The sequence below is a fragment of the Daucus carota genome, chromosome 4 (genome assembly GCF_001625215.2).
Source record: "Daucus carota subsp. sativus chromosome 4, DH1 v3.0, whole genome shotgun sequence".
NCBI lineage: Eukaryota > Viridiplantae > Streptophyta > Magnoliopsida > Apiales > Apiaceae > Daucus > Daucus carota.
Window position 1 is genome coordinate 46,686,409 of NC_030384.2, and position 26,623 is coordinate 46,713,031.

General features: G+C 34.6%; 4 protein-coding genes across 5 annotated transcripts; 1 reads left to right on the forward strand and 3 right to left on the reverse strand.

The window, feature by feature from the left end:
- Positions 1-29: 29 nt before the first annotated feature.
- Positions 30-2,573, reverse strand: LOC108219313 (cytochrome P450 CYP72A219-like). The gene is made up of 5 exons (XM_017392680.2): positions 2,098-2,573; positions 1,758-1,978; positions 1,409-1,653; positions 901-1,288; positions 30-752 (listed from the first exon to the last, which is right to left on the reverse strand). The coding sequence occupies exons 1-5, from the start codon at positions 2,369-2,371 to the stop codon at positions 321-323; spliced, it is 1,560 nt and encodes a 519-aa protein (XP_017248169.1). The 5' UTR covers positions 2,372-2,573; the 3' UTR covers positions 30-320.
- A 315-nt stretch (positions 2,574-2,888) lies between these two features.
- On the reverse strand, positions 2,889-5,332 carry LOC108219314 (cytochrome P450 72A397-like). Its single transcript, XM_017392681.2, has 5 exons — positions 4,936-5,332; positions 4,470-4,687; positions 3,969-4,213; positions 3,494-3,881; positions 2,889-3,411 (listed from the first exon to the last, which is right to left on the reverse strand). Exons 1-5 carry the CDS (start codon positions 5,213-5,215, stop codon positions 2,983-2,985), a joined length of 1,560 nt encoding a protein of 519 aa, XP_017248170.1. The 5' UTR covers positions 5,216-5,332; the 3' UTR covers positions 2,889-2,982.
- A 1,439-nt stretch (positions 5,333-6,771) lies between these two features.
- Positions 6,772-9,544, reverse strand: LOC108219315 (cytochrome P450 72A397). Its single transcript, XM_017392682.2, has 6 exons — positions 9,439-9,544; positions 9,037-9,335; positions 8,334-8,551; positions 8,001-8,245; positions 7,521-7,908; positions 6,772-7,350 (listed from the first exon to the last, which is right to left on the reverse strand). Exons 2-6 carry the CDS (start codon positions 9,314-9,316, stop codon positions 6,922-6,924), a joined length of 1,560 nt encoding a protein of 519 aa, XP_017248171.1. The 5' UTR covers positions 9,317-9,335; positions 9,439-9,544; the 3' UTR covers positions 6,772-6,921.
- A 2,961-nt stretch (positions 9,545-12,505) lies between these two features.
- On the forward strand, positions 12,506-24,676 carry LOC108216003 (probable F-box protein At4g22060). 2 transcript variants are annotated; one of them, XM_017388652.2, is made up of 4 exons: positions 12,506-12,719; positions 16,536-16,717; positions 22,194-23,489; positions 24,399-24,676. In XM_017388652.2, the coding sequence occupies exons 2-3, from the start codon at positions 16,666-16,668 to the stop codon at positions 23,474-23,476; spliced, it is 1,335 nt and encodes a 444-aa protein (XP_017244141.1). In that variant the 5' UTR covers positions 12,506-12,719; positions 16,536-16,665; the 3' UTR covers positions 23,477-23,489; positions 24,399-24,676. The 2 variants fall into 2 exon arrangements, with proteins under 2 accessions (XP_017244141.1, XP_017244142.1); XM_017388653.2 differs by having other exon boundaries at positions 22,197-23,489.
- Positions 24,677-26,623: the final 1,947 nt, after the last annotated feature.

Below are 26,623 nucleotides of genomic sequence, written 5' to 3' on the forward strand. Positions count from 1 at the left end.
TACTTGTCATTTATTATATGCATCTCAAAGTTATGAATAATTTTTTTTTAATATGTAGTTTATTACTCGTAATAACAATGAAAATATCTACAATCCACCGCATGAAAAGGGTGTAGTACAAACAACAGATATTCTTAATTCTATACTACTAAGTACTAATTGGCTGCAGATGCAATTATATGCCTGTCAATATTGCACGACTATGGTAACCTTGGCCGCAGTTTTAACTTTCATGTCAACCAAGAACAGATATTTCTTAGCGGATTTAAAAGAGCCACCTGATATTCTGAGACACTCTTGTGAAATCCCAGCCTTGAAATCTAGAACTGAACAGACTGTAAGATCAAATGTGCACCATGCTGAGGCTGAAGTGTTATAATGGTGTGTGGAGCATGAGTATAAGACGGGGAAAGCACAAAGGAGAATCGTTGTAGAATCATGGCCATTGCCATTTTAGCTTCTAACATGGCAAAGTTCTGGCCTATACAAATCCGAGGTCCCCAGCCAAAGGGTAGATATGACGCTTTTCCCTTTGTTACCTTTCCTACACCTTCAGAAAATCGTCCTGGGTTGAATTTCTTAGCATCATTGCCCCATAATTGAACGTCGTGATGCAACAAGATCACAGGTACTTGGAGAATTACTCCCGCTGGAAAAGTAGTATCTCCTAATTTAGTCTCTTCATTTATACTTCTACCAAGTGCAGCTACTGGTGGGTATAATCTAAGAGCCTCCAGCAAAATCATATTCACCTGTAACCATAATGGAAATGCAAGATTTCATATGCTATAAAAATGTATTCCATGAAACATTACCTAACCATGTGCAAACTTGCTGCATATGTACAGAAGGTTGATATAATTGGCCTTTCAAAATAATAGATGTATGAGACAAACTTACAACTTTGAGGCGATTTAAACCATCAAGATCTGGTTTGTTGTTCCCAAACGTCTGCAAGACCTCTTCTCTAGCCCGTTTCTGCCAATCCTGATGCTGACCGAGTAAAATCATTGCCCATACAAGTGTATTTGACGTTGTCTCCTGTCCTGCAAAATAGAACAGCTTGCACTCTTCGATTACCTCATCTATTGTCATCCCAAAACTTTTATTGTTTTCATGTTGTTCGATTTCTTTGAAATTGCTATCCAGCAGTATGCCCAGTAGGTCACCCTGGTTGGTTTCTCCCCCTTTAATTTCTCTCAGTCTTTTGTCAATGATACTTCTTATGGTAGCTTTAACTTCTTTGGCAATTTCCTTCATCCTCTTATTACGTTTGGTTGGCAAAAGCCTACAATAAACAGACTTGGTATGCATTAAAGAAGCAGAGGGGGATAGTAAAATCCACCAAAAAAGAAACAGATTTTTTTTAAAAAAACAAGAAGAGAGATGTCTTATAAATTCTATATACCTCATTCCAGGAATGTATATTGTCTGGGAAGCTTCGATTACAAGAGTAGACTGCTCCCTTTGAAGCTGAAAGATCTTCCTTCCCTCTTCATAACTACTACCAAATGCTGTACGCGAAATGACATCACTGGTCAAATTTTCTAGATATTGATATACATCCACCTCACATTGCCCATTAGCAGAAACCATCTTCTCCCATTCGTTCATTATGTCGTTACAGCTCAAGTACATGGCAGGTAGCATATTCTACATTGAAATAAGGGAACAGAAATAAGGAGAAACTGCTAATTCAGTTATATTTTCAACATTTTAGTGAAACTCAAATTAAGAAATTATAAACAGCTATAGACCTTTAACTTGTCAACATGAAAAGCAGGGTTGATGATTTTCCGGTGTTTCACCCATTTATCACCCTCATAGAAAACCAGTCCAGTCGCGAGCAGCTTGGTTAAAGGATTACCTCCCTTGACTTTCAGAAACTGATTACTCTTGTTGAGAGCCTCTTTTATGTCGTCTGGATCCATCAGGTTCACCATTGGTCTTGGCCCAAACCATACAAATGAATTCTTCCCTGCGACAATGGGGATGATGATTAAAATGGCAGGACAACAGATTCATACTTACACAGAGAATGAATGAAGTTATCATATAATCAATCAACTGTGGAAATATATGCCAAAATCAAAATACCATGTTTTTCGACAGTGTGAAAGTTAATAGGCACAACACGCGGAAGAATATCATCAGCTAGTCCAATAGGCTTGGATTTAGCTTCTGCCAGCATCTTTACCAGCTCTCTTATATCTCCGAAGAAAATTCTGTAGGGGTTTCCCTTGAGTCCCTGATTCCTCAGGATCTTCTCCAATTTCCTCGGCCTTAACCACACCCAATTCAAAATTCTCCATCCCAAAATCATAAGTCCTATAGCAAAAAACACTCCGAAACACATGTAGATTAAGTCCATGATCAGAGAAAGAACGAACCTTTTTTTTCTAAATAAAGATCAGAGGCACTTGATGCAATTTATGAGAAAGATGATTAAGAGCTAATGACTGTATGATTTCAAAAAGAAAAAAGAAAAAAAAGAGCTAATGACTATATAGCTAGATACATTAATGAAGTAATAGACAAGTTGCTTCTCACTCTGTGGTTGCAGTTTAACCAGACAAGTGAGAAGATAACGTAATGTATCTTCCAACTCATAGAATTTATTTTAACTGTTTTATTTGTCTCGTGTGTTAAAACTTCTTCGATGGAACAAACTGAAGTATCATTGAAAACTTCTTGTGGCTACACTGATGCTTAACTACATATTTTCTTCTACAAAAAGTCCGTCGTTCACATTGCAGTCTTTTTCCGTTTAATCTATAAGATAAATGAATCCGAAATTGATATATCCAGAGCATCTTTGCTCATTTACAGCCCTCAGACAATCACATTCAATGTCAATTGATAATATTTCAGAGCTTAAACTCGTAAAATTAACATGTAAACTGTAGTGATTTCCTTATTAGCTATAATGAGTGTACAGCATGAAACATAGGCGTATATTAAATCAGCTTCACAACATAGTAGTTAGAGCTTGTGTACAATCAAGTTAGCCCCATGTTGCGGTTGAAGAGTTATCAGAGTAGCTGGAGCATGTGTATAGGAGGCCGAAAGCTCAAACGAGAAGTGTTGTAAAATGGTGGCAAGAGCTAGTTTAGCTTCCAGCATTGCAAAGTTTTGGCCTAAACATATCCTGGGTCCCCATCCGAATGGAAAATAGACTGCCTGATTACTTTTTGCTGCCTTGGACACTCCTTGCGCAAATCTTTCTGGATTGAACTCTTTTGCGTCCTGTCCCCAGAGATTTTGGTCATAATGGAGGAGCAAAATTGGCAGAGACACTTCCGTTCCAGCAGGTAATATCAGTTCTCCTAATTTAGTATCCTCGTCCACCTTTCGAGTCAGTGTATGAGCCGGTGGATATAATCTTAAAACCTCATGCAAAATCATGGTAATCTGCACAAATTTAATCAAACAATCAACATATGATCGACATTTAAAATTTGTTTATAAGCATATGTATATAAGTACGACTCACGATTTTGAGGTGGTTAAGATTGTCAAAATCAGGCTTGCCATTATTTCCCAGCACTTGAAGAACCTCTTCTCTGGCTCGACTTTGCCATTCAGGGTGAATGCTGAGTAAAATTATGGTCCAGACAAGGACATTTGAGGTAGTTTCTTGACCAGCAAAATAGAAAAGCTTGCATTCGCCTATCACATCGTCCAGGCTCATTCCAACACTTTTTGATCCATTCTGGAGTTGCTCATTGGAAATGGATTCCAACAATACCCCCAGCAAGTCATCGCTGCTACTTTCTCCTGCCTGCATTGCCTTGGTCTTTTTGTCAATAATGTCTTCTAAGGATGATTGTATCATTCTATTTAGCTCCTTCATTCTCTTGTTATTCTTGGTTGGTAAAAATCTATATATGGGATACACAGTTATAATCTATGTTAAAAATGAGATGAGATTAATTAAGTACATAATACATAACTAAACCGAGTAATACCTCCATCCAGGAATGTATACTGATTGCAGAGACTTCATTACGAGCTCAACTTGTTGGCGCTGAGTCTCAAATACCTTGATTCCCTCTTTGTAGCTACTTCCAAATGCTGTACGCGAAATCACGTCACTTGTTAATGTATGAAGATACGGTGCAATGTCCAATTCGCACCACCCATCCTTCTCTACCTTTTTCTCCCATTTACTTACCAATTCCATGCAACTAATATACATTACTGGTAGCATTAGCTGCATCAAGATGAACAAAATTAACATCTCGGTGTATTTTATAGTGCAACAGCAGAGAAATCAGAAATTATCAGGACTGGGACAAATTTAGCAACGGATTCATGTTTTTAAGAAAAGGATCCAGTTTAGCTACTCAAATTTCCGTCAATCTACAGATTTTTTTCAACAATAAAATTAAGTCAGAACGGAGACTAGTCAAATTCGTATCACACAGTCATACGGAGAAAAAGATCAGGCAAGTAGAACTGTGAAGTACCTTTAACTTGCGAAGATGGAAAGCTGGAGTAAGAAGTTTCTTGTGGTGAGCCCACTGGTCACCGTTGATGCTTGCCAAACCAAGAGAAAACATTCTCACAGTTGGATTTTGCTTAATCTTCCTATATATGTAGTTTTTCGACATCACTTCTTTCATGAGCTCAGGATCTGTGATCAGCAACCTCGGATTCGGTCCAAACCAAATGAAACTCTTCTTCCCTGCAAGTAACATATGCAAGACTTGTAATATTTATCCTATTTATCTCACCCTCATTACTACTTTCTCATATCAATTTCAACTAACAGAACAAATATATTTAAATCCGTTCATTTGTTTGTACTAATAATCTTTAAATTTTTAGTTAGTCATATTAAATCGGATCTTGAATCATGGTTGCAGGCTTGCAGCCTTACAGACAAAGCAAATGAAGATCTAAGGTCAATGACTCAATGGATGATAGTCTTACCATATTTTTCGACAGTGTGATGAATGAACGGGCTTGCACGTTGGACAACATCATCGGAGAGATTTATAGGCTTTGAAAGAGCATTTCTAATCATTCCTGAGTTGTCCTTCGAATCTCCATACAACAAACGATAAGAGTTCCCATCAAACCCTTGCTTCCTCAAGCACTTCTCCATCTTCCGCGGCCTCAGCCACACCCAATTCAAGACTCTCCACGCCCATCCCACAAACAAGGCCAAAACCAAACTCACCGCAATGTTTCTCAGTCCAACTATCTCCATCACTCTCTAGCTACTCTGAATATCAGATGAAATGAAACAAATTAAGAGCTGAAGCTTATAGTTAAATTATTAGGAGTTGTTACAAAGGGGATCATATATAATAAAATAAGAATTAAATAAGCAGCTGTGCAAGGTGGGACTGCAGAGAATCATTTATATATTTATAGATAACTGAATGCGGTCATTACTGACGCTCTGAAACTGATTTTTCAATCTGATACAGTACTGTACTAGATTTTACTTGGACCACTTTGTTCTTCGTCACATGTTTCATTGCTCTTACGTTGTTGACACATATTTCTAAAAGAAATTTCAGCTCTCCTGGTTCAACCACGCCTTTCATCCCGTCAAATGGTTGCTTTTTATTATTATTATTATAACAAAACAAGTATCGGAACCCAGACGAGACAAATCACCGAATTGTCGACATGACACACATAAACAAAGACAAAATAAGACTCTGTCACCAGTTCTTGAATTTAAGTACTGTACCTAACATGAGTTGGCTCTAACTTATCTATCTGACACTAATAATGTTCTGGGACTAATTCAACTAACCGGCCATCGATGTTATTTTAAGATGCTGAAACAAACATTAATTCGATCATATATTATCTTCAACTAATGAGTTGAATGTTGTTGAAATATCAATTGTATACAGACGGCTACAAAATATCAGTAGACTGTGTTTCTGATTCAAATATTTAACAGAAAAACTTACTTAACCAGAGAAATCATGAATCAGCTCATATCAATAAGCGTGTCTGCCCCATAAAAATGGAGCGGAGCCAACTCCTAACTTTGGGTCACCGTCAAATTTATGAGCATATTTAATTAAGATTGTACAGGATTTTTTTTTTGTTCTAATGTATTGAATTAGAATTTAAAAGATTCAGAAATTTTTTGGTAAATTGGGATGGGAATGAAATTAATATTTTAAAATCTGAGGATATCCTCAGATTTATTCTTAAAATCTGGAAAGATTTCATTAAGATTTGTAAGATACTTTAAATTTGATGATTTTTGACAGTCGGTGATTTTGTAAGATTCCTACACACATTTACATCAGTTTAGAATCAAATCAACTACGATCTATTAAACTACTACTCCCTCCGTCCCCTCCAATTGTTATCGTTTAGAATGGAGGGTTCGACACACATTTTAAAACTCATAAAATATAGCTTTATAATTTATTTTTAAAATTTTTTTCTAGATAAAAATCTAATGTTTAAATTTTTATACAGAAAATGAAAATTATAAAAATAAGTTATATAACTACATTTTATATGAGTTTTAAAATGCGTGCCGCACACTCAATTCCAAACGATAAGAATTGGAGGGGACGGAGGGAGTATTACTCTATTTATTAGTTCCTGAAAAGAAATTCAAAATCGAATTTGAATTTGAATATATATCCCCGCACCCAAAAATTGGAGTGGGTCACCATTAATAGTAATTAAAATCAATGGGTCAGGCCCAAGGAAATTAACAGGCCTAGGCTCATCTTAAAGATCAAACCCATGATCAAGAGGAGAACATTCCCAAAAACGGAAGTATGCCCACAAGTGAAGATAGTTTACTTAAAAGGTCAGGCCCAGGCGCCCATCAGCCTCATTTTAATGCTCATTTGTAATTTTATGTTATCAACAAGTGAACAATTAAAACAGTAGTAGTTTTCCGGGGAAAAAAAAAAAAACAGTAGTAGTTTAGAGCTTGTGTACAATCAAGTTAGCCCCATGTTGCGGTTGAAGAGTTATGAGAGTAGCTGGGGCATGTGTATAGGAGGCCGAAACCTCAAATGAGAAGTGTTGTAAGATGGTAGCAAGAGCTAGTTTAGCTTCCAGCATTGCAAAGTTTTGGCCTATACATATTCTGGGTCCCCATCCGAATGGAAAATAGGCTGCCTGATTACTTTTTGTTGCATTCGACACTCCTTGTGCAAATCTTTCGGGATTAAACTCTTTCGCGTCCTCTCCCCAATGATTCTGGTCATAATGCAGGAGCAAAATCGACAGAGACATTTCCACTCCAGCAGGCAATCTCAGTCCTCCTAATGTACTATCTTTGCGTACCTTTCGAGTTAGTGTATGTGCTGGTGGATATAATCTTAAAACCTCGTGCAAAATCATGGTAACCTGCACAAATTTAAGTATTTTAGTTGGGGGCCACCTACCAGTGCATAAGCACTCGATTACCAGGTGTTGGGTTTAGTAGGGTGGTCCACACCCGGCGTTTACTTCCAAAGGTTCCGGTTAAAGAAATTAACATATGAACAGTAGTAATTGTGAATATGCATACTACTTACGATTTTGAGGTGGTTAAGATTGTCGACATCAGGTTGGCCTTGATTCCCCAACACTTGAAGAACCTCTTCCCTGGCACGTCGTTGCCAGTCAGGGTGAATGCTGAGTAAAATTATGGTCCAGACAAGGAGATTTGAGGTGGTTTCTTGGCCGGTAAAGTAGAAAAGCTTGCATTCACCTATCACACCATCCAGGCTCATTCCAACATTTCTTGATCCATTTTCGAGTTGCTCATTGGAAATGGATTCCAACAATACCCCTAGCAAGTCATCGCTGCTACTTTCTCCTGACTGCATTGCCTTGGTCTTTTTTTCAATTATGTTTTCTAAGGATGATTGTATCATTTTATTTAGCTCCTTCATCCTCCTGTTATTCTTGGTTGGAAGAAATCTAAATATAGATAAACAGTTATAATCCGTGTCAATAAGGACATTAGATTAAATGCTTAGTTGTTACATAACAACTAAACCGAGTTGTAGTACCTCCATCCAGGAATGTATACTGTTTGCAGAGACTTCATTACAATCTTAAGTTGTTGGCGTTGAATCTCAAATACCTTGCTTCCCTCCTTGTAGCTACTTCCAAATGCTGTACGCGAAATCACATCACTTGTTAATGTTTGAAGATAGGGTGCAATGTCGAATTCACACCACCCTTTCTCCTCTACCTTTTTCTCCCAATTATTTACCAGTTCCGTGCAACTGATATACATTGCTGGTAGCATTAGCTGTTTCAGGATCAGCAAAATTTCCGTCAATTTATAATTTCAGTTGCTAGTACAAGGAAAAAATTAGGCAGGTAAAACATTGAATTACCTTCAACTTGTGAAGATGAAAAGCTGGGGTGAGAAGTTTTTTGTGTTGAGCCCACTCGTCCCCATTCATGCTCGCCATGCCATGAGAAAACGATCTCACAGTTGGATTTTGCATAGGCTTCTTGAAAATGTAGTGTTTAGTCATCGCCTCTTTAATGAGCTCAGGATCTGTAATAAGCAACCTTGGAGTAGGTCCATTCCATATGAAACTATTCCTCCCTGCAAGTAACATATACAAGACTCGTAAACTACTTGCTGCAAATCACCAGAAATCGTTATTTCCTTGTACTGATATCTCCAGATTATAGTACTATAGGACATAGGTCTGATTCTACTTACATGCATTACCAGTAGTCAGTAGAAGGAGTCACTGATTATTTCTTTACGGTTATAAAAATTCGAACTTGCTAACACTCTGTCTGAATTATTCAAGACTACATGTATACTTATCAATTTCAATCAGTTTTCAATATTCATTTGATAGCATGTTCTGATACATAATATCATGCAACGATGATCATGAAACAAAGTTTGATCAAACAGCTAAATATATGAATCAATAAGAGTGATCTTTATTTTTTTTAATTAGTCATATCATATCAAGTTATATTCGTTTTTTCATAACCAGATCTTAACATATGGTTGCAGCTCTGAAGACAAAAATATAAAATTGAAGATCCAAGTTTAATGCATGCCAGAGTTACCATATTTCTGGACAGTGTGATGGATGAACGGGCTTGCACGCATGACAACATCATCGGAGAGATTTATAGGCTTTGAGAGAGCATTTCTAGTCATTTCTGAGTTTTCCTTCAAATCTCCATACAAGAACCGATAAGAGTTTCCATGAAATCCTTGTTCCCTTAGGTACTTGTCCATCTTCCGCGGTCTCAACCATAGCCAATTCAAGACTCTCCATGCCCATCCCACACACAAAGCCAAAACCAAACTCACTGCAATGTTTTTCAACCCTGCTGTCTCCATTGCATTATCTATTGCTAGTCTGAATATGCAGATAAGATTATGAAAAGAGCAAGAGCATTAGTTAAAGTATTAATAGTTGTTACATAATGGAATCAAATATTATAGAATAAGAATAAAATAACCAGGTAGGACTGCAAAGAACGATTTATATATTTGAAGATAACTGAATTGGGTCATTACTGAGGGGCTGAAACTGGTTTTTCAATCTGATGCTGTACAATACTAGATTATATGTAGACCAGCTTGTTCTTGTTCACATGGTGCAAGCTAGAACCATGTGATTGAAAACACAAAAGCATCTCTGTTTATTATAAATGGTTGACTAAATAAATTGACTGAAATAATATATAATTATTATTCAAATTGTTATAAATATATGATATATTGTTTAGTATGCAGTCTTCTAGATGGTGGTTCACTGGAATAACATATAATAATTATTTATATCGGAATAATGTTTATCTTGATGAATGTATTAATAATTTTTATCTAAAGATTGACGGGATTTGAATATGCACTAAACGGTGATTAACAATAAAGGTTGCTCAGCTGGTTAAACAGGGGACCGAAAAATGCGCTTCCACCGAGCTTGGTGAGGAAGTAGCACTGGTGGATGGAGTAAATTCTCTGAATCCAGCCTGAATCATGTTCATAATTTGTTGACATTGAGCATCAGAGAAACCTGCAGGCTTAGACTCCACAGCAGAAGAAACTGACTCTTGAGTTTCAGTACCAGTATGTGCACCTTTATGTGAAGTCACATGATTAGCCTGAGTGTTACTCTTTACATTCTGCTGTTGTGACTTAGGCTTAGGCTTTGGCTTACCAAACAGCTTGTGCCAATCCGGATATCCGTGTATACAAAAACACTTATCACGATTGTGACCTGAGGTATGACAAAAATCACAATATAGGCTAGAAGAGTCAACAGCAGACTTTCTAGTAGTTCTGGAGTTTCGATTTCCAGTATCAAGCTGCTTAACAGCCATTGCAATGTTCTCACTAGGAATTACAGAGGTTGATCTGTCTCTTTGTTGTTCCTCTTGCAGAAGGATTCCATACGCCTCACTCAGTGATGGAGGTGGATTGATCATCAGTACATGACCGCGAATAACCGTGTATTGTTCATTCAGTCCCATAAGAAACTGAGACAGCATAACAGATTTAACAAAGGCAACAAGTTTTGAGTTGATGTCACATGTACACTTTGCACAAGTGCATTTAGGCATTTCTGAAATTGCCTCCAATTCATCATTAAGAGCACGAAACTTTGTAAAATATGCAGAGATTGACAAGGTGCCTTGTGTAAGATGCGAGATCTCCGTACGCAGATTGAAAAGTTTAGGCACATTAGTACGAGAGAAACGTGTTGCTAAATCATGCCAAATATCAAAGGCAGAGTCCATATACATGATGCTTTGTCGAATATCAGGAGCAACAGTATTCAGAATCCATGAGATTACAATATCATTACATCGATTCCAGTAAATCAACATAGGAGATGTAGAATTAGGTTTAGGTGTAGATCCATCAATAAAACCTAATTTGAGTTTTGTTGATAAAGCAATACGCATTGAGCGGCACCACTGATTGTAGTTGGAATCAGTCAGAGTAACAGTCACTAGAATCATACCTGAATGATCTGAAGCATTGAGGAAGTATGGATGATTGCAATCAATCACAGATCCAGATGCAACATTCGAGTATGACGCCATAGCAAGTAATCACAAGAACAGTAACACAATTGACCTAATATATCAGATCTAGTTGTGTAAATGTATTTTCACAGCGAATTTGCGATATGAACAGCAAAATCGCAAGAAAAACTGGATAGAATCGAGACTAAACTAACGAAGATTGACGAAGAGAAGTGATTTGCGGAACTAGAGGATGCTCTGATACCATGAAAGTCTATGAATTCTATACAGTTAAGCTAGAGAATGAAGATGAAGTAGAGAGAATAACAGAGCAGAGAAACTGTATTTACATAACAAGAATGAATATGTCTGAGTTACAATACTGAGCAACTTATATTGAGAAGCTATACACACACTTATGTATCTAGACTATCCAGCTGTACTCCAGCTGTCACACCACCTTCTGTAACTAACTCTCTTACTGTGTCTTTGTGCTGTTGTATATTAACAGAACAATGATCAGAGAGATTATTTGGAGTATCTAGCAGTTCAGTCACTTCTGCAAATCCCCCTATCTGGCGCAACTTCGACGCAAAAAACATAAACTCCAGCATATAAGGGCCCTTGCTCACCAAATCACATGCTACCTTGAGTGGAGAGAACGCAATAACAGACATTATAATGAAAATTATTCTCTTCCTATAAGTCTAGCTATGGAAGTTAAACATCTTCTCAAATGTCGCCTCCTATCTTCTGAATGGTTCTCCAAAGAATGCTTGCTCCAGGCCCCCTTGCTGCTTGGACTGCTAACAAATTTCCCTCTTGTTATTTGTTTTATTCCTAGTCTGTCTCTGTTTCTCCCTCAACAGTGCGAATTTGGAAGTTAGTATATTTTCAAGAATGTTAACTCGAACAATATTTTTTAAACTCCTTCTTTATTTTTATATTTTATAATAAATGAACTAGAAAAGAGGGAGAGGGGTGGATGAGCAGGAGAGGATAAAAATTTTATTAATAAAAATAAGTTAAAAATCACATGGAGGTTTTTTTTTTTTTTGCCAGACGTGAAGAAACTCTTAAATTTATAAAAGAATCTCAAAGAGCTCTTTGAGCTCGTATCTCGAGTCACTGCAGTTCTTCTTAATGTTAATGCTGTTTACCATACTACTTCAAGTCTTCAACTCATGTTCAACCGAAGTTGAAATGATAAGAAGAGTTGCAGTGTGTCGAAGTTTACTTTTGGTCTCCAATGATTTTTTTTTTTTGCTTGTTTCTGCCCTCTTGAAAAAGAAAATATTAGCAAATTGCTAGATTTGATTTATGCGATTTTTTACATTATAAATTATAAATTCAAAATAAACTAAAAAAGTTGGAGAATATAATAATAATACTTAATAAATATGAAACAGAACATAATAATACTCACCACTAAGTTATTGATATTTTCAAGATGCGATATTGTTGAAGTTGAAGACCTGATAGTTAAATTAAACATAATTTTCGTTTTTATTCCAATTTTCGAAAATATTAATCAGATACAAATTTAGGTCTATAAATAGCTTTCTAAAGAGTACGGATACACAAGATAAAGCCAAAGGCTCTGTGATTCTGCAAAATCTTTCTTCACCTGCCAATTTCTAACAATCTATCTTTCTTCTTTTCAAATGGAAGACCCCATTTTATTCAATCTTGTTACTCATATCATGCTTTTGTTTTGGCTCCGTCAATGGCTTTTTCACCAGCCGAAGATCACATCGTTGCTTCAGGTAACCCTAAAACTTGTATCTGTACACACACACACATATGCTCTGCTAAGCTTGCATAACCCTTTTTTATTGTTTATTTTAATCTGGGTAGTTAAAGATGTGATGTAAAAACAATTTTGGGGGGGGGGGGGGGGCTGTGGCAAAATTTAGGTTAGATATTGGTAAAAGTTCTTTTAAATCATTAGGATGTCGAGTAAAAATGGATGGATAACGTACAACCCTTGTTATTGATATGAAAAAATCTATGGGAGTGGAAGCGAACCAAAGTGTGGAGTGTATGGACTATGGAAGAAAGGGGGAATTTGGTAATATTAAGCAGGAATTTGGGGGAATATAGTACTAGGAGTAGAGGCATCATATTAAAGAAACCTAGAGTATCTGGTTGGACCTATGCTCTTTTAAGAGTCCGATATGGCTGGTGCTTGATGTTACCTTCTCCCTTTAAAATTAAGTGTCCAACGGCCAACACCCATATCCATTGCTTATGTAAGACATAATTACATTAAACAAAAGAATATTAAAAGCAATTCAGTGGAAAAATATTGAAGCTAATGTTTGCCAACTTGCTGTTAAACCTAAACTTTTAAGAATAATTTTCCTACACGAGAATCTTATTCAGTTTGCTTACTTAATATGGCTTTGTCATGAACGCATTCACTTTTGACGCATCAAAACGGAAGTATTGCTGCTATCCCTTTCGTTATTGTGGTTATTATCTTTTCTGAAAAAAACCATTACAAAGGTTTCATAATGTCAAAACCAAACCAGACCAGTTACATGGATTGGTTTAGTTTGAACCATGGTTTGCGGTTTGAACTTTGTAAGTGTTAAATTTTCTCCTCAGTGCTAATTTTTCTCCTTGAAATATTTACCAGGCAACTAAAATTTGAATAATTGAAACATAAAACTTTGTGCATCATGTCAGTATCAGATATTGTATATTTATTGTCAAAGAATCTCTAAATGTCTAGCTTGTATATTAAATTCTCGTTGCATTCATATATTATAATTTGAGTCAAATATGAAGTAAATTTAATAATCAAAATATATAATACAATAACAGTTAGCTCAATGGTTAATGTATGCAGTAATTCAGTTCCTTCCTATATTGAGTATATACATATAATCCCTCCGTTTTTAAAACAGAGGAATTAACTTTTGAATTGCCCGAGCTGTTGAAACTGAATAGAAGAGGAGTTTAACAAGCTAAAAACGATTTTAGTTTAAGTCTCTTAAACTCCAACGTGATTTGTCTAATTTCAGTTGAAAGTAATCTTCAAACCAAATTATTTCATTTATACACAGGGGCCACCGTGATGAGACCCTCCATCATAATAAGAACTAAGACCCATAACCAAGTCACCAAAGATTACCACCACCATTTGTACACATATACCTATAAAATTATATACAACACCCCTACCATCACCACTCCTTGCACCACCACCCTTCGTCCACCGCGGCACCACCACCACTCCACATCCGCATTCCACCACTGCCTTAACTGCTACTACCACCAAATATCGCTGCCACTAAAGTTGTCGCCACCACAGCCATCAATGTCATCATTACCAATTGTCACATCCAACATTACCTAAATCACGAAAATTTGACAAAATCACCATAGTTCAACACAAATCACTAAAAAAGGTCGCACATACCATATCTACTACAACACCACCGCATAACTATCATCTCTGCCATAACCATTATTCCCACATCTCAACCACCACCAAAATGGCCATGAGTTATAATATACATTTCTTCAATTTAACTGTTTATATTGATTTTTTAATACTGATAATGTTCTATAAAAGACCTTTCTGAACTGATTATATATGATATCTATGATCATTATCTTTATGTCCATAATTTATGATCTAATGCAGCTACAAATCCTTATTATGTACTATTAAACATATTATTCTAGATGCCTACTCTTTTACTATTGTAACCTAGAGCCCATTTAGGTAAGTTTAAAATTGTGACTTATGACTTAACGTGACTTGATGTGATACGCTGGGAGTTAAAATGTTTGTTTGGGTAATTTTGACTTATTAATGATTTATGGGTTATTAAAAATGTAATAATGAAAATATAAGTGATTCATGACTCATGAGTAACTTTTGTAAAAACAGTTTAAAAAATTAAGTCACTGTAAAAAGTACATCAAACTAACTTCTGGCTTTAAGTCAGTTTCTGGCTTATTAGACAAACGTACATTATTCATCTTAAAGTCAGAAACAACTTTAAGTCCCTGACTTAAAGCCCACACAAACAAGCTCCTAACTTAAAAGACCAGCAAATCCATACTTTTTATACTTTAACCTTGCCTAAATTAATGACCAATCAACCAACCAGCATTTAGAATTTTATTTTATTAAGCGAATTTTGTAATTATATTAACCTCTTCGAGAATACAAGAATACCACACCACGTGAGTCATATTGTTAAGTGACCAATTCTCCTAAAACCTCAAGGTGTTAGGAGGATGGCTTACCAGGATCATATTGTATTCTAACATTCCCCCTCACTCGAAAGCCCATTTATGGGTCGAGAGTGGATCACGGGCGCCCATCTTTGGGGCATAAACTTGCCTTCGCGTCCTTAATAAATTATGAGAATATTGGGGGTCACAAGGAGTCAAACTCGAATCTCCCGTGAACCTGGCTATGGTACCATGTTAAGTGACCAATTCTCCTAAAACCGGTGTTGGGAGAATTGGTCACTTAACATGGTATGTTTCTCTTAGATATCTTTTAATTTTATTGTAATTTCTTTTTCATACTTATATTATCGTCTAAACATTGTAACCGTTTTTAAATTGCTATGTATAATGTATTATATGTAGTTTTGTTAACATGAAATATTTAATAATTTAAAATTTGTTTTAGTTCTAGTTATTGTTTTTAATGTTTTAATAAATATAATGATTTATTTGCGTTGTGTATTAGGTGAGAATCAAACTTTAACCCATAAATGAAATTTTATTGTGGAGGGTTCAAGATCCCGTATGACCAACCAATTTTTTAGCTAAAAACCATCAAATGTAATTGTATTCGCAGTTTTTTTTTTATTATAATATTTTATTTTACAACAACTTGAGGCCGAATTGGGAATTTATAAATCTATGGAGCATTATTTTCATAAGGCATACTAATTTAAGTTTACCTTTGTCTTAAGATCGTCAAACCACTCAACTACCAAATTGGTCCCCTTTTCAGTTAAGGAGTCTTAATTAAAACGGTTTTATTTTGTCTAAAAACAAATTTTGACCATTTTGATTTGGATATCTATTCATATGTTATACTTGTACATAATATGTTATTCATAATATTTTATTTGTATAAATTTTAAAGTTTAAATTTGTATACAAAACAAAACTTATGAAAATGGGATGGAGTCTCGGAGGGGGTTTATGTCATAAAAGTTAAAATATTATCACCGTAAAATAGTATGATAAACCATATATTCGGTAAAATGATGTAATGTTAATATCTTTGATTTATGTGGTTGTGATACAGATTTAAAATCTGAATGTATATGATATCATTATATAGATTTAAATTTAAATTATATTTTGGATTTTGTATAAAAAGTAGTAGTTATCTCTCAAACATTTATTAAAAAAGAGCACCAATGACATTACACGTGGAATTACGCGTGGAAGTAGTGAAGTTGCATTATACAATAGCATCCCGAAGCTAGTTCCTCAATTTTATAAAAGATTTTGTACCAATTTCTCCGTATCCCTCTTTAAAACAAAAAGGGCGATGGGGAGATTTCTATTTACTAATAGCTAAAAGATTGTGTTAGGTATTGGGTTTTATATATACAATATCAAGGCGGTGGACGAACAACAAAAAAGGGGGCGGTGGACGAAAACAATAAGGGCCAAGTTAAAGCGCAAGCATTGTGACAAATCGATAAAGCAAAATTGAGAAATATGGAGATTGAACAGGAAACCAAGGAAGGAGGAGAGAGTTCTAAGGAGGAAGGTATTTTTCAAAAATCTAGTACCATATCATGTCATTTTTGTTATATTAATCGATAAGCTTCTATCCATGTTTGTTAATTAGTAATGAATTGGATTTATGTTCTTTATTTGGATCGAAGATCTTAATTTGATATTAGTACTTTTAGTAATATTGGCAAATTGTTTAAGATGTATGAGATCTGGTCACTAAGAGATTATTCAATTGTTTATGTTGTATATCTTTGCTTGACATATGTGTGTGTTCGTTTGCAGAGATCAAAAATCGAACTCATGGAAACTTGTTTTTCATATTGTTTTTACTGTAGAAATTAGACAATGATTGTTTCATGTGTGTGCCATGTATGCTTAAAAATATTGGCGTTTAGATGTCTTAGCATAATAAATTAAAGGATATATGTATTTTGAAGAAGAATTGGTTGGTAAGTTGTACACACCTTTAACCTTTACTCCATTGTGAAAATGAGATTATTTCCTTAAGTGCGACAACCTAGGTCAAATCTTGAGCCTTTCTGGAATTCAAGTCAATCCCGATTTCGAATCTGAAATAAGTATAGGTAAATTGGCCTAAATGCAACAACTTGGGTAATCTATAAGCCTCAAAATTTCATATTTTTGGTGTATTTAGTAGTATTACTTGTGTTTATATATTGAATTAAGGTCTCCACTCTGCTTGATCAGGACTAGGAATGGGGTGTTATAAACTCTCACACTTAAATTATTGACGTTCTCGCCAATCCTGAACGGGTAGGCCATGGGTTCACATCATTGCTCTCTAACCACTGTGGGATAATACTGAGCCTTTGTGTCACATTTGGACCTCGGCCATTGTGGTATTATACCACCAATATTCGTGTCCCCACCTCCGACAATTTGATTCATCAAGCTTCGAGAGTCGGGTCTAATACCGTATATCACAATCCTGCGTGACAACTTAAGTCAAATCTCTAGCCTTTCTGATTTTTTTTTTTGGGGGGGGGGGGGGGGGGGGGTCTGTTTCAAGTCCCAACTCTAAAACCGAAATAAGCCCAAGTAAACTAACTCAAATGCAACAACTTGCAGAATCAACAAGCCCGCCACATGCCCCAAAAGATAATGAGTTGTTAGTATACTTAGTAGTATTACTTGTGTTTATATACTGAATAGATTATTCCACTCTACTGGGACTGAGATGTTGCACAAAGACCCTTGGCTTGAAATTTATGATGGTATAATATATGAAGTAGATGTGCACTATCTTATAAATCACATAAACAAATTATATATTAATTTGACCATATACAAGTAATATTAACAAAATTAAAATTTTGGATTGAAACAATAACCTTATATTTAACTATATGTTTATATCATGTGATTATTTATATACATGTTTATAACATGTGATAATTTATATGTCTTGTATAATTTTGGTAGTTTTATTGTCTTAATATATATTGTTACAATATTTCTTGTTTATATATTGTCAATTCATTGTACTAAAATGTTTTTATGTCAAATGTATATTATTTATCCTATTTTGCCATCATCAATGTTGTCTTTGTTTAGTTCTTGGTTCGTTCATTTTGTTTTCTTATTTCTTTGAACTTTTATTCATTTTATTGCATTAAGTTGGTTTTGTTGCCCTTTTCTTTTTGCAATGTAAAATCATTTTTCGCCAATCTACATCAATGTAGATCATGTGAAATAAATTAATGGCAATTTTACTACACAATTCTAAAATAAGAGATTTTTAGACATTTTATCTTTTATGTGGTAATCAACTAAATTAAGCCTGTATAGTGCTGATTGCAAATAGTATGAATTAAACCATATTTTGACTTGCTTCCTGGAAGTGGCTCAATAAAACTAGTGTGAGAGCAAAATAATAAATATGGTCCTGGACCACTGAGCTATCACAGTGTTACCATCCCACTTTGTAATTTTTTGATATATAATCATATATGTCTTGTTCACTTTTTGTACTTGAAATTTTTATATCTAGTTCATTACCACTCTTACAATATATATTTAAGGAGCACTAGCATTAATGTGTTATTTACGTCCAAAATTATTTAGATTATAATTTGCTTTTACGATATATGTATATAATACAATGAATTTTATATTTTATAAAGTTCACTTCGTGTATGTAAATTTGAGGTGTCATACCACTTTCAATTAAGTATCAGTTAAAATACCAACCTTTGCGCTTCGTTCCACTTTGACAACTTCCATCAGAAAGAGCGAACGTCGTAAAGGACAATATTAACTGAAGTCAGTTACCAATCAGAAAACAAATTAATACATAAATTTTGGCTCTAGTAATTATATAATGTCGCATGTCGGTCCCCCCAAACCGATTCTTGCAAACCCTAATTTTTGTTTTGTCTGCAAATTAAGGTTGCTCATGGCTATTATATACATTTGTAATCATATGCTAATTTAGTCTTAATGTTTTCTATTTTCTTTCTTGACATGACAAATTACAATTTACAACTGAAACCATATTACATCAAATGAAAGTCTAAAGTCATCACCAGTAATCAATATCTATCAATTATCACTATGAAATCTAAAAATTGCACAACTTCATTTTCTTGGTGTTCATCACATCGATATCCAATATAAATCCAAGAGGAATAGATGTGTTGATTACACACACACATATAAATATGTATAGAGAGAAATCAAATGATAAAGTGAGAGTGAGAAAGCAAATGAAAAGAAAATATGAATGTGAAGTGGGTTTGCGGAGTTTACATATGAGGACCAAAACTGGATATGGATTTCGCAAGATAACAAGTTTCACACATATCACAGCAAGTTTTCATATTATACTTATATATAACACAAATGTATGCATTCTTAGAAAGTATCATGTACATACATTTTTGTATAAGCATATGAACATGAAAGAGTACGGGAAGAAAATGAAATTTAGAAAAAGTATGAATATAATTTATATCTTTAATGATAACACTCGTAAAAGGCTTTTTTATTCCTGGTGTAAAAAATATTTACAAACAACATTAGTTATATTATGATAATGCACATAATGTAACAAAAATAAAATTTAAGTATAACAAGTTATTTCTTCAAGTGAAGTGCTGTAATCGGTCTAACACTCTGAGTGCATGTATATGAAGTGCTCTTTACTCTGTTTTATATATTACAACTTCAAATTACCCAGGTTTTAGTTGTATTGTAATAACTAATTATTACAATATTTAAAGTTTATATGGTAATAAATTAAGATAACAGTAAATAATATACAACTTATATTCAAATTATAATCATGGATATCATGAAGATGACTATTCGACTGAAGGTACTCAGGCACTGAGTTCCTAGAAGCTCGACTTGGCACCATAATAACCATGATGATGGTGTACCATCGCCAATGCAATCAATGACAAAACACAAGGAGGTGGAGATGAATTGATATGATATTTGCTTGATTTTCATTTTTATGTTTTATTTGGTTTGACATGGTTGATATTTGGATGCTATTATGTAGTAATCATGCTTAATTTGAACTTATTATTCTATTACTTCTTATTAAAATTATTAAATTGATGTGTTAAAATAAATTTATATTATATAATAGTAAATATATGTATTATAAAAGACTTGTCGACTTTATACGACTATTTGGGCAGTCAACTAGTCTTCTTGAAGGTACTCAGGCATCGATCCTCGACTTGGAGCCATAATAACTATGATTATAATTATATAAAATTAAATTTCATATTAAAAATAAAATATGTAGGACCTATCGAAAGTCAAAAGGGAGAATCGGGCTTTGCATTGTACTCTGTAGGAACATGTGACTCTTTTTACTAAGACTGCAATTTGGTGATATGGCATGTAGTGGGACCAATATACGTGAGAAGTGGAGATTGCATTGTGGATGTGTTTAGGAACATTCATTTATCGAATTACCTGAATAATTTACTTCTATCCCCATCTGTTCATATAATGCTTCCTCTAAGCATAGGTCATAAGTTAGAAAAACAACATTATTTTTGGAAATGAAGAAAATTGATCCTTGTAAGAACTCTTTATCTCTGCATCCATTAGAGAAGTAGCCAACCGTCCAACTCAGCAACTTTTTCTTTCGTAAATTCCTACCCAGTGCCTCTGTCAAAAGTGGAAACTATTAAGTGTATCCTTGGACTAATCCAAAATAAGTTCTTGCAAAACATACAAGGGACTGAAAAAGTTTAAGTATTATATCCCATCTCATGACTCATAATAAATCCTATAAAACAAACACGGTAATAATGTTAGGGCTCCTTAACTACCTCTTCAGTTGTAAAACTCACTTTTTTTTTCTCTACAACCTGATGCCAGTATCAGCGTTTAAGGCCTACTTTAGTAAGGTGTTTATTTACCTTGAGCCTTTTTGAACTCCTTCGTGAAAGTTTGTTGATCCTTAATATGCAAAGTGAAGGCTCTTATTTTTTCAGGGTTTGAATCTGAAGTTATATCTCCTCTTTTGAGAACAGGACACTCTAATAAACACAAAATCCTTTAAAAATCATGAGTAAATGATAAGCCTCCACTTATATGTAGTTATAGTTATCACAAAGACCATTTCCCAGTTTTAGCTCCTCTTCATCCTTGATGTGCATTGATCTGTGTTTCATTACTGTAAATAAGGATAAGAATGCTTTCACCGTCCCTTTTTGCATCCATAGATCTGTATAGTTCTGTCTCTGGCTTATTAATCCTGTGGAATCAGCGATCTACATGCCTAATGGCTTTGTTTCTCAAGGCCTTTGCTTGATCATTTTGTATTAGCTCCGCAAATTATCCCTCTATATATAAATGGATTCGACTATGTAACTAAACTCTAAACCCATCTGGGTTGTTCAAAGTTGATCAACACGAGTATATTATATAAGTTACATCTTGTTCTTTGGATGTTCTAGTATTGAAAGTTGAAAATTATCTCAGGGTAGTGGATCTTTGAAGCAGTTCCATTAATGCTTTTAGGCATCTTTTTTGCATATACATATATTATTAGCATCATTTTGGCTAATAACCTTACCTGTGAATGGGAACTTAAAGTGGTAGTTAATGTACATTTTTTTATATATAGCAGCCTTTTGCAACCCAGAACACAAATCTCAATCCTGATTTAACGGAAAGAAACAAGAAAGAATGCTGATTTGTTACAGCAGTTTATGGCTATATATATTTGGAGCTAAAGAAGGAATTTTGAAATTGCAATTTCCTGTTACTTAAAAAATTATGATGCTTGACATGTTGCCAATATATAGAAACATATTTTTTCCGTCTTTGTGTTTTGAGGTTGTAACTTTAAGGACTTCGGTTATATCAAAAAATTTGCTTTCAAGTTCTCCCCCTTTTCTAGGATTTCATATGAATAACTTTGTCCATGAGAACTATTTGTTGCTTCACAGGAAGATTTTCTAGCTTGTTTTCTGGTTGAATAATATTTTAACCAATTTCCTACTGTATTGTTGTCCCAGAAGTTGGCAAGTCTGATGCATTGACTACATCCTCCTCTAATTTGTTTAATATACCTGAAGATATGTTGAACAAGATCTTGTCGAAGATGCCATTTATCAGCATCTTGAACTTCAGGGATGTGTGCCCTTCTTCGCGAACTGTTCTGAGATCTTTTATCTCGTCATCATCTTATAGTCAGGTTCATCTAGCACCGTGGATGTTGCTTCCTGGAAAATTAGAAGATAAAGAGAGTATCCGCTTCTGTACTTATGAAGATGAAATGGTGTTTAAGCGCACTAATGCACCCCCTGAATTTTATGATGATTTATGTTTGGGAACCTCTTACGGCTGGATGGTGATGTTGGATAAAGATATAGAACCTTATCTCTTCAACCTCTTTTCACTTAAAAAAATTAAACTGCCAAATATTGATACCTTCCTGAATATTGTGTGCGTTACTGGACCAATAATTGAGAATGGCAATTATATTTTCTACTATGAAGGTCGTCGTACACACCTTAAGAAAATTAGGTCTGTGCATCAATTGTGGCATGAATTTATGTATAAAGCTGTAGTTTCAGCTAAGCCTTCTCACAACAATGGGGACTTCTATGTGTTGGTGATAATTGAACGCGGCAACTCTGGAACAGCACAACTTGCCTTTTGCTATGCCGGTGATGATGAATGGATGCAGCTAGGTGGCTATAATGAATCCTATTGTGATGTTGTATGCCATGACAATATGTTCTATGCTTTGAACTATCCAGACAAGGTTGAGATTTGGGATGTCCATAATTCTCATCCTACTAAAAGAACGAATATTGTGGCAGCCTTTCCTCAGAAAATTTTTGATACCAAGTCTTCTTTGAGAAATTTTAATACATTCCGCAATTACTTGGTGGAAGTGTCCACAGATCTGTTCCTTGTTGTGAGGTTTATTGGGGGGGTCCTCTATAACTGTGGATTATATGCACTGGAACTGAAGCATGAGACGCTTTTTTTCCAGGTGTATAAGCTTGACACTAGTAAAAAAAGGTGGGAGGAGGTAGAATCATTAGGGGATCTGGCATATTTTGTAGGTGCAAATCAATCGAAGTCTCTTTCGGTCCATGGGAATTCAGCATACAAAGCAAATTCAATTTACTTCACTGATGATTCTTGGGATATGATTTATTGGAATAAAAAGCATTTTGATGTCGGAGTCTATCACATGGAAGATAAAAGTATCGAGAGAAAGATTCTGTTTACTTCGTACAGTGAACCACCGCCCTTTTGGATTGACCCTGAATCTTTAATAGATTAATAATACAGAGCAGGTATGACAACAGTATATCTCCATCCATGCATTTTCTAAGGATTTATGAGCCTAATTTCTTCTTTTTTCAATCTACTTTTATCTAGAAAGCAGTTGTTATCATCTATTTATTGTACTCCTGTCAAATTCCCGACACTGCAAAGTTTTCTTCTATTTCTCAACAATATACTATTTTATGAAGTTTATAAAATTACTTTGTGAAATCTTATCTTTCTGTTCTGATGTTTCAAAATATTAGGATCTCCGCATAATATTAGTATATTCTGGAAAATCACGTTGTTTCCTGAATCTCTTAGAATATCAAAGCAAATAGTTACGTAAAGCAAATTACTTGATCTGTATTTAGAGCACATGTTACTTATCTCAGTATTGCTTTGAAAAATTAATAATCCTGGGATAACTACGTCATTTTCTTTAATATTAAGGAATTATAATCCATGAGTTTGTATTGCAATTCATTTCCATGGGATTATAATACCTTCTCTCACAAGGTATTATAATCCCATATAAACGGACTAAAACAATGATTGGGATATGAATTCATGGGATTATAATCCTTTACAGTAGAGATAAATAGAGTAATAATCCGGAGTTTATAATTTCTCCAAACAAACATGGCCATAGAATATTACACTTGAATAAGTATATTACACTTGAATAATGCACTTATTTCTATCGTAGAGATCAGTTTTTGTCACTAGCTTCTGGTTCTATATGATTCCATATTAAAGATAATGTTATGAACATTACAGACTAGCCAGTTTCGTGATGAGGGAATCTATATCGAATATCTTGTTTGTAATTTGTTTTTCTTAAGGCGTGAGCAACACAGCTTTTCTATTTGAATTACATGCCACATTATGCTTCTAGTTTCCTGCTGCTGGACTGATGCCTTCATTCTCATATGCAGGTCCGGGAAAAAATTGAGGAGTCTCACTGTGATGATAATGCAAGCAGTTATGCCATCATGAATGCAGCTATCTACTGCGGTATTATAGAGTTGGTCAATGGCTAGATGCTTTATATCTTTAATGATCACTTTGGATAATGTTACTCTACAAAAACTTGTTTCGGGATTTTCTTTTGGTTGTACAACTGCTTTAACTTGTTGAAGTCTGGAGGATTCCGTTTGTCTATGTTTTTCTTACAGAATGTTGGCATAATAAATAAATTCTGGATTTGTGTGTTTGTGTTTGCGTATTTTAATCTTTTGAAACTTTAGTTGCTTGAGGTGCTCCATTTGTGTGTAGTCTGGGTCTGGGAAATGGAAAACTTTACCCCAGAATACAAGAGGAGATTGATAGTTTAGCGGAAGATGGATAGTATAAGTATACTCTCCATTTGTGTGTAAGAGTAAATGATGGGCTAACTTAATATTATAGTTGTTAAGTGTAAGATTAGGGTCCTGGTCTCCGGCACATGTATGCTGGGGGGACTCTTATACAACATACAATATCCAACTGAATATTTAATGGCTAGGATTATAATTTTTTTTGAACATGTTTAGTGTTTTTTAGCTATTGGACGAGTAAAATGATTATTTGTCTGTTTAGCGATTTTTTTAGCTAGACAATTGAAATGAGTATTTTATTCGTCCAGTGGTTAAAAAGGATTGTATGTGTTAAAAAAAAGTTATGATCCTAATTGCGGGATATTCATCGAACAATCAAGAAAGTGTATGTTATTTAAGAGGTACCTGGCATACACGTGCTGTGACAAGACCTATATAAGATTATGGTGTGGTTATAAGGCTTGGATCTTATTTAGTATTTACTTATCCAGCGGGTTCAGTTGTATATAAGAGGTCTTCATCATACAAAAGATTATGGTATGATTACAAGGCTCAGATCTTAATTTAATATTTACTCAGAGTTAGCAGTGAAAGGCTTAGATCTTAATTTAATATTTACTCACAGTTAGCAATGAAAGGATTAGCATTGTTACTGCAAGTTGAGTTTCTTTGTTGTGGCTGCACGGAGATGCGCGGATCTGACAATCTGAGAGTGCGTAATAGCAAGTGTCTGTAGAACTCTATAAATGAATAAAATTTTCTGATCGCCCGCGTAGAGTCTTGTTTGAAACACAATTCAGGTTTACAGTCTATCACAACTCGCAAGAGCCTGATGCCAGAATGGCACTAATTAAAATTAGGTCTATCATATCAGAAGCTTTTCAATTGAGGATTGATTCGAGTACTAAAAATTCTTGAGATTTAATAATAAGTATTGAGATGATTAAAGTTGACATTAATTCCTGCATTTCTCCCGTGAACAAGAAATGATATTTTTTCTGTCAAGTAAGTTATGAAATGAACTCTCAATTCTCTTCAAATAGTACTCCCTCCGTCTCTAAATACTTTTCCTGTTTGTACTTTTCACGTTTGCCAACACACACTTTTGATCGTTCATATCTTTCATTTCGTAGTAGCATTAAATATAAAAACTTCACCGTATTAAAGTACACGTGAATACGAATCTAACAAGATCACTCATGACTATATTTAGTTTTATAGATTAGATGTAAATTAGTAATTTGTCTCATGTTATGAACAGTACCGACATCCCATACAGGAAAAGAAAAAAGAAACGGAGGGAGTATCAATTAGTGGTTAGAAGATAATGGTAGATGATATGGGTGTCCATAATCCACAAGTTCGTAAATTTATCAATCCAACCCAGCAAAATTAGGTTTCTAACATTTCAGCCCAACTCATAAAAAGCTCCTTGTGCTTATTTCGGTTCGGGCTGAACTTGTCGAGTGTTAGTTTATAATTAATTCTATAATCGAAATACAAAGTTCAAAATAAATTAAATATGATTCAATAAAATATTACAATCATCCATCTCAAATAGATTTTTGACATCCAAGGTCAAAATAAATCGAAAACACGACAAATAAAAATTTTAAAATTAATTAAATAATAATATTATAATGAATCACTCATCAAATTCAAAAATATTGATTTTCTTGGTGTTCGTGTACATAATCCTTAATATTTCATCTTGTCAGCTTCATAATTTACACAAATAGTGTAGGATGTACAATTAACTTTTTTTTATCACACTATACAACGACGGTCACTATCATTAATAAATTTAGGATATTGAGCCAGATCAGTAGCACACTAGTATTGTG